The sequence below is a fragment of the Epinephelus lanceolatus genome, chromosome 3 (assembly GCF_041903045.1).
Source record: "Epinephelus lanceolatus isolate andai-2023 chromosome 3, ASM4190304v1, whole genome shotgun sequence".
NCBI lineage: Eukaryota > Metazoa > Chordata > Actinopteri > Perciformes > Serranidae > Epinephelus > Epinephelus lanceolatus.
Genome location: NC_135736.1, coordinates 18,641,729 through 18,657,863, shown reverse-complemented (window position 1 = coordinate 18,657,863; position 16,135 = coordinate 18,641,729). Strand labels below are relative to the sequence as shown.

The window sequence follows — 16,135 nt, the reverse complement described above, 5'->3', positions numbered from 1 at the left end:
CGTTGTTTATTGCCACTGTTGTCATTCAGATCATTTCATTCTTATGAGTTTAATCTGTAGGAGAGGACAGCTGTGTTTGGGTCCAGATTCACACAAGGGGAATGTACAGTGTGCCTGTGCCCTTGTTGCTTGTCATTTGTTAAAGGACAATTTTAATAATAAAAGTTGGAGATTAAAACACCACAGTGTGTCCGTTCTGAGTGTGTGCGAAGGCGTGTTGCATGCATGTTTGTGTGTCTGTGGAAATATGCATATGTGGCGCGTGTGTGAGGGAGGGAATCCAACAACACAGCAGCTGGGTTACAGCAGCAGCTCCCTTCACTCACAACAACATGGAGTGGAAAAAGGAAAGACCATGCTGCGTTTTAGAGAAGAAAAATCGTATCCAGGCAAGACAGACTATAAGGCTGTTCTTTTGGAAAATAGGCTCTGTACAGCATTTATTTTGACCCATAAATATTTCAGAGTAAGACGGGAAGTGTTCTCCATGACCAGCTAGGGACTTGTGCCTGCATCTGCTGGTGAGAGGCAAAGGGGAGGAGGAAATATCATGCTATATCTGTCCTGGGACACTCTCCAGGGTAAGTGCTTGGGATCTGTGTGCGAGTGTGTGAAAGTTTGTGTGTGTGTGTGTGTGTGTGTGTGTTCACGATGAGGTTACAAATAAGCGGATGGGCATATTCATACCTCCACTGATAAACAGACAGGCTGCAGCTCCCACAAACATGGTGGTTCAAGGCAACAGAGGAAAAAGAAAAGACTGAGACTCTCTGCTGGAAACTTCTGGGCTCCAGGAAGACCAAAACCACACCAGGGCGGTTCAGATCAGTCAGAACCTGAAACCTTTGGCACTGATCGCCGCAGAAATCCGACCATACAAGTTCAGCTCTTGAATATACCTCAGTAAACAACTGCAGGCGACAGAGAGGGAGCAGATCTTAGTGTGGAACTTTGAGGATATCAGACGAGACAAAGGAGAGCAGTCATGCCAGGCTCAGGAGGAGCAGAGTGAGTGGAACAGCTGCATGTGTACAGTGTACGTGTGCTTATTCATGCATATCTAAACATACTGCACGGTATTTTACAGATATGGAGTACTGACATATTTAATCCAGTAAACATGTTTGTGTCATAAAACCAGTCAAACGTCTCAAGTGTGCCATTGCATGTGCTGTTGATCAAGTTTTAAAGATAGGCTCAATGATATTTTTTACATGAGACTCAAAACTACTGATAAATGAATGTGATGTTTTCACAAATTCACACTCATGTAGTTGCTACGTGCAGAGCCAAAGAGAGTCTAAATACAGCTCTGTGTCACATGGGGAAACTAGAGCTACAAGTGTAGAGCCTGCATGTGAGAGTCATGATGTGTCTCTTGTTTGGAAGCCCAAAGGGAGAAGATCTCTCCACTGCCATCCTGAAGCAGAAACACAGACCTAACAGACTCATTGTGGATGAAGCTCTCAATGAAGACAGCAGCATTGTCAGCCTGACACAGGTCTGTGTGTGTGTGTCTGACTAAATCCTCACCATGTTGCGTTCCTCTGAGATTTGTGTGTGTTTGCACTAGGATAAGACAGAGGAGCTGCAGCTCTTCCGGGGGGACACGGTGGTGTTGAGAGGACGGAAGCGTCGCCAAACAGTGTGCATCGTCCTGACTGATGACACCTGTGGGAATGAAAGAATCCGCATGAATCGTGTGACGCGCAACAACCTGCGTGTCCGGCTCGGTGATGTCGTCAGGTAGATCTTACATACTGTGTCCTTGTGTTTGGTATGGAGTTGCATTTGAGGTTCGAAATGAAACAACCAAGATGTCGACATGTGTTTTATCACAGTATTTTTGCCTGCCCTGATATCAAGTATGGGAAAAAGATCCATGTCCTCCCCATCGATGACACCATTGAGGGCCTGACAGGAAACCTCTTTGAGGTTTTCCTCAAACCATATTTTCTGGAGGCTTACCGACCCATACATAAAGGTACTGCAACACCTCTGCTGCTGAACATACCATGGGCAAAGATACTGGGGGGATGCAAGGGAAACGTCCCCCACAATATTTAGAGCACATCCATTTGCCCCCCTCCCCCCACACTAAGTACACGAGTAGCAGAGGACTTTTATTTCGACAAAATGCTTGAATGCGACTCTTTAAGCCCGTTTCACACATGCACTGCAAACCTGGATTTATTTAGGCATTACCAGGAGCTGCATGTGAGAATGCAAATATCAGATCAGTTGGTTTTGACATTGATGGACTTTATCCCACCAACTTCTTAAAGTCTGTGTCATGTCCGATTGAACTCATGTATGAATGGAGTTCCCTTTATACTTCCATGAATAGAGTAGGTAATTGTCTGATAATTCACAGCAAGTGAGTGGGCATGTTGATGACATTTCTATCAGGATGCTTGTGTGACAAAGAAGGGTCACTTACACATAGATGACAACTAAAATGTCTCACTGGAGAGATGACAAGATTCAGGAGCATCTGTCGGTACAGGCTGAAGCTGAAATCAACAGAAAAATTCAAGGAACGTCATCGACCAAATTACAACTTGGCTATGTGATCGTGGCATTTCCTGCCTCCTGCATGCTGTACCTAGGTGCCACCCCTTGCCTAAACCAAATAAAGTATAGTGAGAATACTTCTGAAATGGACAGTCTCCTGTTGTGTGCTACATGTGTGAAAGGGAATCTCTGAACAATGTCCGGACCAGATTCTCCAGACATTGTTCGCAGTTCATATGAAAAAACGGCTCTAGATGCAACAATGCCTCTGGTAAAGTTGGTTGTGGTATGCAACCTCAAAAGTAATGATTGCAATCTGCCATTGAATGGAAAGATGAAGCAACAATTCATGGTTGAATCAGGAAGTACCGCAACACTTCTGCCATAAATTGATGCAGAAAAGGCACAAATCAGTGCATTCATTGGTGAAAATTCACTAAAATGCTGAAAATGAAGTGTTTAACATCCAAAATTTCTTGATGGAGGACCCCCAGCCTCCCTGTTTATTATGCCCCGCCCCCTAAAACCTACATCCTTAGATCAAACAGCTGCTCATAACATGATCCTGTAAAAATAATTCCCTAAGATGTCACTACCAGATGTGACAACCTATTTTTCTCAACTAATCAGCTTGCTTAGATCATCTCGTCACCTCCGCATAAGGCACATTAGGATGCTCCTGTGTGTGTGGTGACTTTATCTGTATTGCCAGGTGACATCTTCTTGGTGAGGGGAAGCATGCGCGCTGTGGAGTTCAAGGTGGTGGAGACTGACCCCAGCCCTCACTGCATTGTCGCCCCAGACACTGTCATCTACTGCGAGGGAGAGCCAATCAAAAGAGAGGTCAGTGAGAGATTCAGCTTAATACACACTTTTGTAATATATGCAGTATGCACTCATCTGTTTTGATAGTTAGTGTGGAAGAAATGCGCTGTGCTGTTTGGGAATGATCCAAGGCATACACTGATGTACGACAGTCAGGCTGCAACTTTGGAACACACCCACCAGTTTCAAATGCAAAAATGTATTTGTTAGTTTATTGTTCATTTTCTAACCTCTAGTTAATAAAGGAATACTTCACCCACAAAATTACAATTTGTATATGAATTACTTACCCAGTGTAATCGTGAAGAAAAGTTTGTTTTTCTGGCATCTCTGCTCGATGAATGAATAATCCAAAGACAGAGAAAACACTTGATCTATTGAAGTAAAACTGGGGGCACATATAACAACATCAAAACTATATCACTATCACTACTATTTTAAACGCTTTTGCATATGAGTAATATGCAAGGGCAAGTATGTGTATTGGAACTTTTTAGCAGAGTGCAAACAAACAACCTGGTCACACTCCAAAGTCGTCAAAATCTGGTGCTTGGGCAGTGTCTTGTGGCGTCAGACAGTATTGAAAAAAGCCATCCTTTAACGTCAGCATGATATGCGGCCGGTTGGCAGCGTCAGGGGGAAATGCAGTGGGACAAGAACAAAAGTTAAGGCAGTAAAAGTCCAAATAGGGTGGGTCGGAGGGGGGCGGGTAGGTGCAACAAAAACGACTTTCACCCAGGAGAGCGGTGTTTGTGTCCCATAAGATTCTAAAGCCAAACCCTGTTCTTTTTTTCCTAAACCCAACCACATGCGTTAGTTGTTGGAGGAAAAAAAAAACTCAATTTGCATTGCTGTACCAATGTAGTGCGTTTATTTTGAAAGAGACTGTATGTAAACGGTAAATTTCCTGTAAAAATGGAGGTGTATTTTGAAAGAATACATGCATGTAACAGGCAGAACTTGATTCGGCGTCCCAGAACGTTAACAACCAACACACCCAGGGTGCCTTGCACGTGTATTTGCACGTGGAAAGTCCATGACCAAACATTGATATGTGACGAGGTCAGCGTGAGAATGTGTTGAAAGAAAAGCGTTTGCCAAGGTTTTAGCGAAAATATATGCATTATATATGTGTACTATATGTGAAGTAGTGAAGTTCTTGATGAAATGGCTGCGTTTTAAACAGTACAGCAAGTGCTGAGCATACGACTGGATAAATGTGACTTGGATTATACTGCACGAGCCGTGTGAGATTTTGTAAATAGAAGTTTTGATAAAGTTTTGCTGCTGTTAAATATGGACCCCCTTTACTCCAATTCATCGAGAATTGTCTCCGATGTTGGATTCTTCATTCACAGTGAAGGCATGAGAGAAAAACAAAGTTTTCCTCACAAATTCAACGTAACACAAGGTGAGTCATTTATATACAAATGATCATTTTGAGGGTGAAGTATTCCTTTAAATCTGTTGCATAATCATCTAACATATCTTGTTACTTTTTTCCCAGCTAGCTGTCACTCCTCTCTTATCTACTGTACATTGCATTGCAGAAGAACTTCATGAACACCACATTAAAAGAATGTGTGAATTTCCATCTGTGTGTTGGCCTTTTGAAAAAATACTCAATCCATGCCATTTTTCTAGAGTGAAAGATCTACATATTTAAAACTAGGTTAGTATTCAGTGACTGTGACACAGGGTTGTGTACAGACTTGATGCCCTTGAGCAGTTGATGCAGATTTTTCAGCAGCACATTCATGCTGCAAACATGCCTGGTCAACCACATCCTGGAGCTCAGCTGGGTTGAGGCAGGGGCTGTGCAGGCCAATGATGTAAACTGCAGCCTCTGTCATTTTGGCGGAGCCTGATTTGAGATGATGTTTGGTTCAATGAAAAGAACTTCTGGAGGTTTCCATTTCACTCCTGGACAGCTTTAAGGTTTAGCCACATAGTGTTCAAATGATAATAATGGTGCAAGGGGAGCATCACATGTACTTCAGGCCTGTGATGTTGAAACCAGGCAAGATGGATCCATGGATTCTTGCTGTTTCATACATAACATGCAACAGAAACTCGAGCAAAGTCAGGAACCAGGCCACGTTCATGACTAAGTAAACTCAACCAGGTCTGAATCTTACATATGGCCTTGTGACAGGACGAGGAGGAGAGCCTCAATGACATCGGCTACGACGACATCGGAGGCTGTCGGAAACAGCTGGCTCAGATCAAAGAGATGGTGGAGCTTCCTCTCAGACACCCTGGCCTTTTCAAGGCTATCGGAGTTAAGGTGTCATACATTCACACATGGACCACTCATGTCTTTGCTTCATTTGATTCTAACATTAAGCATTTTCTCTGTTCATGACACAGTGTGTTCTTCGCTCCTCTCTCTCAGCCCCCCAGAGGAATCCTGCTGTATGGCCCTGCAGGCACAGGGAAGACGCTGGTGGCCCGGGCTGTAGCCAATGAAACTGGTTCCTTCTTCTTCCTTATCAATGGTAAGGTTTGTTTTCACACGGTGACACGGTGATAAAATGTGTACAGAGCAAGAGAGGAAGAAATTAGCAGATCCTGCTCTTGCACAGTGCTCTTGCAAGTTTGAAAATAAAGTTTACAAAGGTGGAAAATTCCAATTTACTAATCGGTTTTCTTATTTATAGATCTGTGTAGGAGAAAATGTGGTTTATATGCTGTGCATTGTTCTGTGACAAGGTCCTGAGATCATGAGCAAGCTGGCGGGAGAGTCAGAGAGCAACCTAAGAAAGGCGTTTGAGGAGGCAGAGAAAAACGCTCCGGCCATCATCTTTATTGATGAGCTGGACGCCATCGCCCCCAAGAGAGAGAAGGTAAACAACAGAGAGCGAGCACAAATTGCCTGTGTCTGCTGTATAGTGTCAGCGCACAGTTCTGTGTGTGCAGAAACTGTCTGTAGCGTCTGTACAATCAAGCGTGCGTTGTGCTTAAAATTCAGAAAGTCATCATGTCTGCCTGGAACTTTTGTGTGTGTATGTCTCTGTGTAGACCCATGGTGAAGTGGAGAGGCGTATCGTCTCCCAGCTCCTGACCCTGATGGATGGCCTCAAGCAAAGAGCTCATGTAGTTGTCATGGCAGCCACAAACCGACCAAACAGTGTGGACGCTGCTCTAAGACGCTTCGGTCAGGACAGCCACCCACACCCTTGTATACACACACACACACACACACACATACACATTTACAAATGGTGATGTCTCTCTCCAGGCAGGTTTGACCGGGAGATCGACATTGGAATCCCTGATTCGACTGGCAGACTGGAGATCCTGCAGATTCACACCAAAAACATGAAACTGGCTAGCGACATCGATCTGGAGAGGGTGAGAAAGTGAAGCAGCACATGCCAAAAGAAAGATAAAACCGTTTTTTCCTTCAAATTCTCTAATAATTAAAGCTGCAAAATTAGTTGATCACAAATAATTAATCTGCAACTATTCTGATAAGCAACAAAAAGTTATTTTAAAAGTAAAAACACCAAACAGTAGATTGTTGATCCTTCGCTAAGCCCTTCCCCTCGAACGCAAACTAGCCAATCATAGCGTAGCATCGGTCAGCTCCAACAAGGGTCCGACAACAACACAGCTGTGCTTCATAGACTCTCTTTTAGATTTCCTTAATTTTCGGGCTGGTTTTGTGGATTTCGAGCCAAATGTTGTGCCTGGGGCACGTCGTGTGTGAATGATACTTGTTACTCTGAGAGACTGGAAGGAGATGCATGTTTTTTCCACAAAATCAGACCCTGGAAAGTGTAGGGTTAGCTAGCTAGCTACTGAAGATATAGCCTACTGAATGTATACACATGCTGCTTTTGCTTTTTAATGGTTATAACAGTGAAAAAAAGACTGACCCTGCTGTACAGGAACCAGTGAAGGGAAGCAGGGAAACTTTGCTGATATTCAACCAGCTGTGTGTCATCACAGTGTGTGCAGATGAGCGTCCTTTAACTTCCCCTAGAGCTCCCCGCCCGTTTGGTGGCATAGGTCCAGTGGCAGAGGTCCGAGTGCTGGCAGTGGCACGGGGGGAAGGCAAACACTGTTCATCAGCACACACTGTGATGACACAGAGCTGGTTCAATATCAGCAAAGTTCACAGATCACAGTGTAAAAGTGACTTTTACACTGTAATCTGTAGCCTATAGTTCGGCTTTAGCTTCTAACTATCTTTGTCTTTTTAACCTGTTGTTGCTGCTGAGTCAGTTTGACATCCTGGATATATCCTTCAAACACAGACTGTAGACCCCTCTGTCTGCTTCTCTCTGGAATCACTGTTTCGTTTCTCCAAAAGTATGATCATATTTCTTCAGGGAGTGCAGTTAGTTACAGTGTGGGCTCCATGCTTACTCTGACAGCTTGTCGGACCATCACAAAGGGGCGGGGCTTAGTGAAGGGTCAATTCTGCTGCTTTTCTTTGTCGTATGTGATATTAAACTGAGCATCTTTGTGTTTTAGACTGTTGGCTACATTAAACAAGAAATTTTAATGTGTCATTTTGGATTTTGTGAAGTTGTGATCAAGGTTTACCACCACTCTCTGTCATTCTATGCACCGAATGATGAATCTATTAATCGAGAAAGTAATTGGCAGATTAATCAGTAGTGTGAAAATAATTGTTACTTGCAGCCACAATGGAAATAGTTCAATGAGGCTTTCTTAAATATTCTCACATTACATGTGAGCTTTTGGCCACAGACTCTTATTTGACATGAATATCATCATAGTCATACAATATAATATATTCCCTATGACATTAAATAATAGGATTCTTAGTATAAATATGATGATCTGATCAATAATTATTCACCTTCAAGTGCTAACCTTCCGGCAATAACAGATTCAATTGATTTTAATTCAACTGGCTCATGCTAGTGGGATTTATCACAATTACTGTGTAACAGCGCAGGTCCATCGACATCATCGCCATCACATTTAACTATGAACTCAAATGTCACACCCGCCTTCTGATAGCATCCATCCCAACCTCAATATACATGTGTGCTGTTTAATAAATTAATATTAATGTCCCTGAGCTATTTAACATGTCTCAGATCGCCACAGAGACCCACGGTCACGTAGGCGCCGACCTGGCTGCTCTGTGCTCAGAAGCTGCTCTTCAAGCCATCCGCAAGAAGATGATCCTGATCGACCTGGAGGACGAAACCATCGACGCTGACCTGCTCAACTCACTGGCTGTCACCATGGATGACTTCCAGGTAAACACACACATGCACGCAAATACACACACAGACTTCTGCTCTTCTAGACCATATGTGGGTACGTTTGTCCCTCACAGAACACAGCTGTGCATCTCGCCATTTGTAACCACATGCTAAAAGCTAGACGTGATTTTTTTTAACAAATGAATAAATGAGGAGTGGTGCATCACCTTTCCATAACGCTCAACATGTCCTCCCTCAGTGGGCTCTGAGTCAGAGCAACCCATCAGCTCTGAGAGAGACTGTTGCAGAGGTGCCACAGGTGAACTGGGAGGACATCGGAGGACTGGACGAGGTCAAGAAAGAACTGCAAGAGCTTGTCCAGGTGGAAGAAACAGAAACATTCGCACACTCACACCACCAGATTCTGCGCATACCTCCAAACAGTCCCATTAACCGTCCCATCTATTTTCATCTCACTCTCCTCAGTATCCTGTCGAGTATCCGGACAAGTTCCTGAAGTTTGGTATGACTCCGTCTCGTGGAGTGTTGTTCTACGGCCCTCCGGGCTGTGGGAAAACCCTGCTGGCTAAGGCCATCGCCAACGAGTGCCAAGCAAACTTTGTGTCCATCAAAGGACCTGAGATGCTCACCATGTGGTTTGGAGAATCGGAGGCCAATGTCAGAGACGTGTTTGATAAGGTGAGAGCAGGGAAAGGAAAGATGAATGAATAATTGTGAGAAGATAGAGATTTGTTTCACACTGTGACCGTCTCTGCCCACAGGCCAGACAGGCAGCCCCATGCATCTTGTTTTTCGACGAGCTAGACTCCATCGCCAAATCCAGAGGAGGCGGAGCAGGGGATGGAAGTGGTGCAGCTGACAGAGTCATCAACCAGATACTCACAGAGATGGACGGCATGTCGGACAAAAAGAATGTTTTCATTATTGGTGCCACGAACAGGTGCATATACAGGACTGTGTATTTAATGATTGTGGTTTGAGAGGTCAGTCCATTGGAAGTCATGATTCTCATCTCACTTTCTTTACTCCTCACGCCACACCAGACCAGATATCATTGACTCTGCCATCCTGCGGCCAGGCCGTTTGGACCAGCTCATCTACATCCCGCTCCCGGACAAACCATCTCGCACTGCAATCCTCAACGCCAACCTACGCAAGTCTCCTGTTGCACGAGTAAGTGCTTTACACACACATGGAGATGAGTTTCTCTGTATCTTGTTCTGTTCTTTTGTATATCAACAGTGCATATTAATAAACATTACTTAAATATGGCAGACTTACCCAGAAGGCTAGTTTTCATCTATACTCCCTGGCCAGGTGTGAGTTTGGCCGCCTGGATATACAAGTGATCATTTTTGGGGTGAAATATCCCTTTAAGTATCACAAGTATTTATTGTGAGCAGTGTTCCTATTCTACCTCTTTCTCTTTCCTTTTCCTCCTCCCTTCTCTCTTTCCTATAGGATGTGGACCTGCAATACCTGTCTAGCATCACAGATGGTTTCTCCGGAGCTGACCTGACAGAGATCTGCCAGCGGGCCTGTAAGCTGGCCATCCGCGAGGCCATCGAGGCCGAGATCAAGGCTGAGCGTCAGAGGCAGAGCAGACCAGGCATCCCCATGGTCAGACCGTCAGGCTGCTGCCGCACTGAATACTTGCTTATTTAAACTGTACTGTAATGTATTAAACAGGAGACTGATAATTGGGTCTCTTTTACTTTTTCCAACACACACACACGCACACGAGTTCCACTCCTCAAAGAAGTGCCAGGCTGTGTGTGCTCGGTACAGAAAGAGACTGTGGAAGATGAAAAAGTTCCCTAAAGGGCGGCTGTGGGTTTTGTAACTTTCAGCCTTTGGACTGGGAACACACACACACACACACACAACCACATACAGTGTATTGTTTCCACATCAAGTCCTCATTATGTTTCTCTCGGCCTGCAGGAGGAGGACTTTGATCCAGTCCCAGAGATCAGGAAGGACCACTTTGAGGAGGCGATGCGATTCGCTCGTCGCTCTGTCAGCGACAATGACATCCGCAAATATGAAATGTTTGCTCAAACTCTGCAGCAGAGCCGAGGTTTTGGAAACTTCAGGTACACATATGAAAATACAACACGTGTGTCAATAAAGAAAATGAAGTCTTGATTACTTCAAGATGCATTCAGGGCTCATTCCTCCCTCTACCTTCATCTAGGTTCCCCTCTGCTACTGGTACCCGGTCTGGAGGTCAGGGGTCAGGCTCTGGGTCAGGGAGGCCAGGCCTGTACAGCGATGACGGCAACGATGATCTCTATCAGTGATGAAAACTCAACCTATAGTTGAACAGCTGCACAATGTGTTCCTCTTCCACTGCTGTGCTTGGCTTCCTTGGAGGAATAGAAACAGAAGAATAAAGGGACTGAAAATGACGAGATACAAAGGCAAACATGGGGATATAATAGTTATAATAATTATAAGGGATCTTCTAAAAAAGCACTTTTAAAAACATGAATCAAACAAGTAATCAGATGAAAAATGTCTGTCTAAAATTATGCTACGATATTCAATGTAAAAACCAATGCACTTGTAAGACAGTGGCCCTGAGACAAAATAATGAATGTGTAAACCATTATAACATCAAAGCTTTGGGTTTTCACACTGTAATCTGTTTGCACTATGAAATTTATGCATGTTTTGTGTATCTGTGAGTTTAAAATGTCATAAATAAATTTATTTGTATGTCTCTGTGATCGCTCCTTTAGGGTTTATCTTTGGACACTGAATGTAGTATTTTTGTACAAGTATCTACTTCAGTGTCAGGATCCTGGTTTTCATGCAGTCATACTGTCATGGCTTACTGGATAGAACCATCATTACGTTTCTGATAATCACAAATATCTGCTGTGGAAAAACCCATCTGATTGAACACATACGAATATGCATCAAGTTGTCATCACCAAATATGACACAGGCTTCTTTATGAGAATCACAAGACTAACCCATGTGACCACGGAAAGGGTTGGTTCATAAAAATCACACAAACATACATTTTCCCACATACTTCTTGTCATGTCTACTAATGCACAGTCTCAGTTTTATTTGCTTAAATGGAAATTTCGGTTTATTTCAACCTGTCTCCTATCGTCCTAAATTTGTTTCAAGTGACTAATGACATAAAAATAATAGTTAGCATGTTAGCCATTAGCCTAGATACAGCCGGGGCCATAGACTGTATAAAATAAAGCCTCGCTTAAAATAAATAAATAAAGGCCGCGCTTTGGAAAGCAGAGCTAAATGGTAAACAAACATGGCAGCACACTGGTAAGGTAAGACAACACGTTTACATGTCATTTTCTATATGTTCTCTGACATTTATCCTAACGATATGAGGCGGTCTTTGTGGGAAAAAAAGCTTGTTTAGTGGACTAACTTTGCACTTGAAGGTTGCCCTTTCACTTACGTTTTAACAGATCTGAAGCTACTATGCACCCTGGCTGTATCTAGGCTAACAGCTAACATGCTAACTATTATTTTTATGTCACTAGTCACTTGAAACAAATTTAGGACGATAGGAGACAGGTTGAAATAAACTGAAATTTCCCTTTAAGGTTTGATGTACTGATACGATACGATGCGATAGGATATGATATGATACGATATGATATACTTTATTGTCCCATAGAGAAATTTGTCTTGGACTCATATGCGCGGCATACAATAAAAACACAGATAAACAGTACAGTAAACATAACAAATAACACATACCCCCTCCCCAGTGCAGTACAGTAGGCTACACCTCCATATAATGAATCTAAATGACATTTTCAGGCCCTTAAAGCATCAAAAATGATTATGTTTGAGAAATGTAAAAGGAACACATTTTTCGGAAATGTCAAGCATTCTTTTTGTTATCCAACTGTGGTCAATTTTCACTTTTTTCAACCTTTTATATCACCAAAAGTAACTGACATAATGATTGACAAAGTGAATCTGAGGCCTTCATGGCCCCTGATGTCCACTTGGTCATCCAACTTTGCAAAAGAAATATTGAATATTGAGTTTAACCATAATGTCTGTATGTATATCATAAATATTTACAACTGAATCAGTGGTTTTGTCATTGTAAACATTAGTTAACTTACTGGAAACACGAGCCACCGGCCAGCGGAACCTTTGGCTAGAGGGAATGTGGTTTCTCTGTAGTACTGCTCGGCTGTTTATTTCCGGTGAGAGGCGGAAGTGAGCGCAGGGGGCTTGTGGAGGTGACCGAATGGCAGACAGCAGAATAATTTTGGTAATACAAAATTAACGCGAAGCACAAACAAACATATTATACTATTTTTTAGCTAGCAGTGTCTAACATCGCCGGTGCCATGGGAGCTCACCTGGTCAGACGGTATATCACCGAGAGGGACACCGAGCCGGACCCATCGAAGAAATTCGAGTTCGACCCCGAGTTTGGTTTTGCAGGGAGGACCGAGAGAGGTTTGTCTGCAGCAGAGAAACTCATTAATGCATCTTCCAATGTGTTTACAGGCATTTGGTTTAAATTGACTTCCTTATCAGCCACGCTAGGTCAGCTCGTTAAGTTAGCCGCGCTAGCTTTGTGCTAACGGCAGTAAAGCAACACCAGTTAGCTAACAAGCTACTAGCTAACTGGTGTTGGAGGAGTTCAGTGTCAGGTGAGCTGGTGCAGTGTGCCCAGTTACAGCCACCTGGCTATATGTATTAACTTGTTCCCATTTGTTTCAGTATATCCAAATAACTGTAATGCAGCATCGACATGTACTGAGTTTACACTGTATATCGGGTGAGTTGTCGATTTTCTGAAGCCTCTCATGGCGTCAGCAGGGTGACAAAATACCAAACATCTCATCCTATTCTAAGATATTCATAGTTTTATAAGGCATAAGCTAATTGTCATATATTCAGCATAAAACTGAGCTGACAATAGGGAGAAACTTGACCTAGCAACATGTGTTGCAGGTTTTATCAACTCATTTTGTAATGCAGTTTAAAGACACATTTAATAATCAGTAAACACAATATATAGTTATACTGCCCAGCATTACCACAGGTGCCTGCTTTCCCCCTAAAAGACAGTACATCTTGTTGAATTGTGTATTTTAGAAGTATATTGATGCCATGTTCACATACAGATACATGGAAAGATAAAAGGTGAGCTCCACTTTAAAGGGGGACTACGCCCATTTTAAAAGTTAATACATGTTATGGTCTAAGACAGTGCAAAAATATTAGTAAAGATAAACAACTCTCTCCCTCTAGAGTGTTTTGTGATGAGGTGTAAAGTCTGGAGCTGCTCCATAGAGAGTGATAAATTACATCTGTTATAGATGACACAGAGCACACAGGTGGCTGTTCTGAGTATATGGGAACATTTTCTGTTCCAGCCCTTACAACACTACACTATAAAGCTCATTTTGCATATAAAAAAGAAAACAAATATTCTGTGAGTCCGCAAAATCGGTCTCCTATTCATTGTCTGTGGTCCAGCTCCAGACTTTATACCCTATGACATTGCAGGTTTAACATTTACCCCTCTTGTTTCTGGCTTTGAGAGATAGTAGCTCATGCACACAAATATTGATTAAACCTTCCCAGGCCATGGAAATAGCATGTTAGAATTATTAATTTAGGTGGTGTCCCCCTTCAGAACTACAATTCACATATATCTCTGCTGGAAAGCAAAGGTTTATTTTATTTGGCAAATGTAATGAAGTTTAAAGTCTGAACAGTAAAGAGAAACATATACAGTGAATAAAGGATCAGCTCCTTATACAGAAGCTGTAGCGATATTGTTGGGATTTGCTCATGTTCCGATTCAGAACTGTAAGATCTGAAATAAAATGCATTTAGATGTAATATCTCAAGTAAAAACACCCCAAGAAATCAGTGTCGGTGGACTTTACTTCAAAGGTGTCATCTTTTCACATTAAAGAATGGACTTTTAAATGAAGCTTGAGTGTGGTGCATAGAAAGGCGTTTGTCAGGTAGTACTGTAGATTAAAATTGGACTGTGCTATGGATATTTGTTACAGTTAGAACAAATTCTTAGATAACTCTGTGTTATTATGAAAAATATACAGAGCCTCTTCCCTGGACAGTATTTGCATAACAGACGTATTCGGACGATGTATTAAGACTCCCACATCTGGGGGTGTAAGAAATTATTGATACACTTGAGCATTGTAATATTATGTTTCTTGATGCTGTTTTTATTCTAAAAAACACTGACTGATTTTGAAGAAATAATTTACATGCAAAGATTAGTGGCAGACAGTGATCATTTTGTGTTGTCTTTAATCCCTTGACAATAGCTCCTTCAGTGTCGTTATCTGACTCTTTCACTCCAACGTAACAACTTCTTGCTGACCTAAACACCAATAATGCAGACCAATGAAACAGACAGAGTCATTAAGGAAGAACCACTAGCTCTTAACATTGGTTTTTAAAAAAAAGTCACAAATAGTCACAAGTATCACAATAAATCCCACTATACTGAATCTTAACGCCTGTGTTGTGATGAGTATTGTATCACCAGATGCTTGCCAATACAAAGCCCTACCAACAACCATCATTTAGTACTTGAAAGATTGAAAGATGACCGTGAAAATGTGTATCCCTTTGCCAGAGATGGTAGCAACCCAGGAGCAGATGAACTTGGCCCAGCTGCCTTTGGAGCAGAGGGACTACTGTGCACATTACCTCCTGAAACTCATGAAGTGCAAGAGGGACAACTGGCCCAACTTCCTGGCCTGCAAGCATGAGAGACACGACTGGGACTACTGCGAACACCAGGAGTAAGTGTTTACATGAATACATTTGGAAGGTTGGGTTTAGTTGGTCTTTTGTAGAATGGACTCTGATCTAGATTATGAGGCTCTCAGCAGACCCACTTCATTGATTTAACCAAATGCGAGGTTATGCGTTATGTCAAGGTGGGAAAACTATTTGGTCAAAACTATTTTGATATTTGATTTTCTCCACATTGCCCAGCCCTAGTTTTTAAGAATTCACATCTATGTTGGTTTAAAAAAAAGATCTCAAAGATTCATATGTGTAAACTTAGTAGCTAGTTTCCCTTTTTGAAAATTAGGACCCCACACTAAATCCAAAATCCCAAGAAACCTTGTTTTTTTTTTCCTCATTTGCTGGACAATAACATTGTCTCTCAAAGGAAGTCACTGTTAACTTGTGATGGAATTTTAGTACATTTGACAGCCTCAATTTCAGATTTAACAGTTAAACTTTAATCGTGTGATAAGATGCGGTACATCCAACTTGTCACTGACTGTGGGCCCTGTCTTTTTCTGCCTCTAGCTATGTGATGCGTATGAAGGAGTACGAACGAGAGAGGAGGCTCCAGCTGAGGAAGAAGAGAATCGAGGCTCAGGCTGAAGCTGCATGATCAGTGCATCCTCTGATGCTTCTTCTTCTCTGTACATAAGTGCTGCCGTTCACAATAAACAATATTGTTTAAGCTCTACAACTCAGTCTTATTAATATCAAAACAGGGTTGCGACCAAATTTAGATGACTGATGCACATTTAAACCCCAATTGAGCCTATTGGTGACACTTCGAA

General features: G+C 42.4%; 2 protein-coding genes across 3 annotated transcripts; both read left to right on the top strand.

The window, feature by feature from the left end:
• The first annotated feature begins 598 nt into the window (after nt 1–598).
• LOC117255818 (Transitional endoplasmic reticulum ATPase) lies at nt 599–11,279 on the top strand. Its single transcript, XM_033625022.2, has 18 exons — nt 599–1,008; nt 1,390–1,501; nt 1,574–1,746; nt 1,842–1,984; nt 3,227–3,357; nt 5,495–5,626; nt 5,735–5,837; nt 6,052–6,185; nt 6,361–6,496; nt 6,581–6,693; nt 8,418–8,582; nt 8,788–8,910; nt 9,015–9,227; nt 9,311–9,489; nt 9,593–9,722; nt 10,011–10,169; nt 10,494–10,645; nt 10,747–11,279. Exons 1-18 carry the CDS (start codon nt 986–988, stop codon nt 10,850–10,852), a joined length of 2,427 nt encoding a protein of 808 aa, XP_033480913.1. The 5' UTR covers nt 599–985; the 3' UTR covers nt 10,853–11,279.
• A 1,440-nt stretch (nt 11,280–12,719) lies between these two features.
• On the top strand, nt 12,720–16,038 carry ndufb7 (NADH:ubiquinone oxidoreductase subunit B7). Of its 2 annotated transcripts, XM_033624220.2 has the most exons (4): nt 12,720–12,793; nt 12,878–13,016; nt 15,184–15,352; nt 15,873–16,038. In XM_033624220.2, exons 2-4 carry the CDS (start codon nt 12,905–12,907, stop codon nt 15,958–15,960), a joined length of 369 nt encoding a protein of 122 aa, XP_033480111.1. In that variant the 5' UTR covers nt 12,720–12,793; nt 12,878–12,904; the 3' UTR covers nt 15,961–16,038. The 2 variants fall into 2 exon arrangements, with proteins under 2 accessions (XP_033480111.1, XP_033480110.1); XM_033624219.2 differs by having other exon boundaries at nt 12,769–13,016.
• The last annotated feature ends 97 nt before the right edge of the window (nt 16,039–16,135 follow it).

Coding starts and splice junctions, on each gene's coding strand:
- LOC117255818 (XM_033625022.2), top strand. CDS start 986: ATGCCAGGCTCAGGAGGAGCAGA. Junction 3,358..5,494: donor GAGAGCCAATCAAAAGAGAG/GTCAGTGAGAGA, acceptor GCCTTGTGACAG/GACGAGGAGGAGAGCCTCAA. Junction 6,497..6,580: donor CGCTGCTCTAAGACGCTTCG/GTCAGGACAGCC, acceptor GTCTCTCTCCAG/GCAGGTTTGACCGGGAGATC.
- ndufb7 (XM_033624220.2), top strand. CDS start 12,905: ATGGGAGCTCACCTGGTCAGACGGTATATCACCGAGAGGGACACCGAG. Junction 13,017..15,183: donor TGCAGGGAGGACCGAGAGAG/GTTTGTCTGCAG, acceptor TCCCTTTGCCAG/AGATGGTAGCAACCCAGGAG. Junction 15,353..15,872: donor GACTACTGCGAACACCAGGA/GTAAGTGTTTAC, acceptor TTCTGCCTCTAG/CTATGTGATGCGTATGAAGG.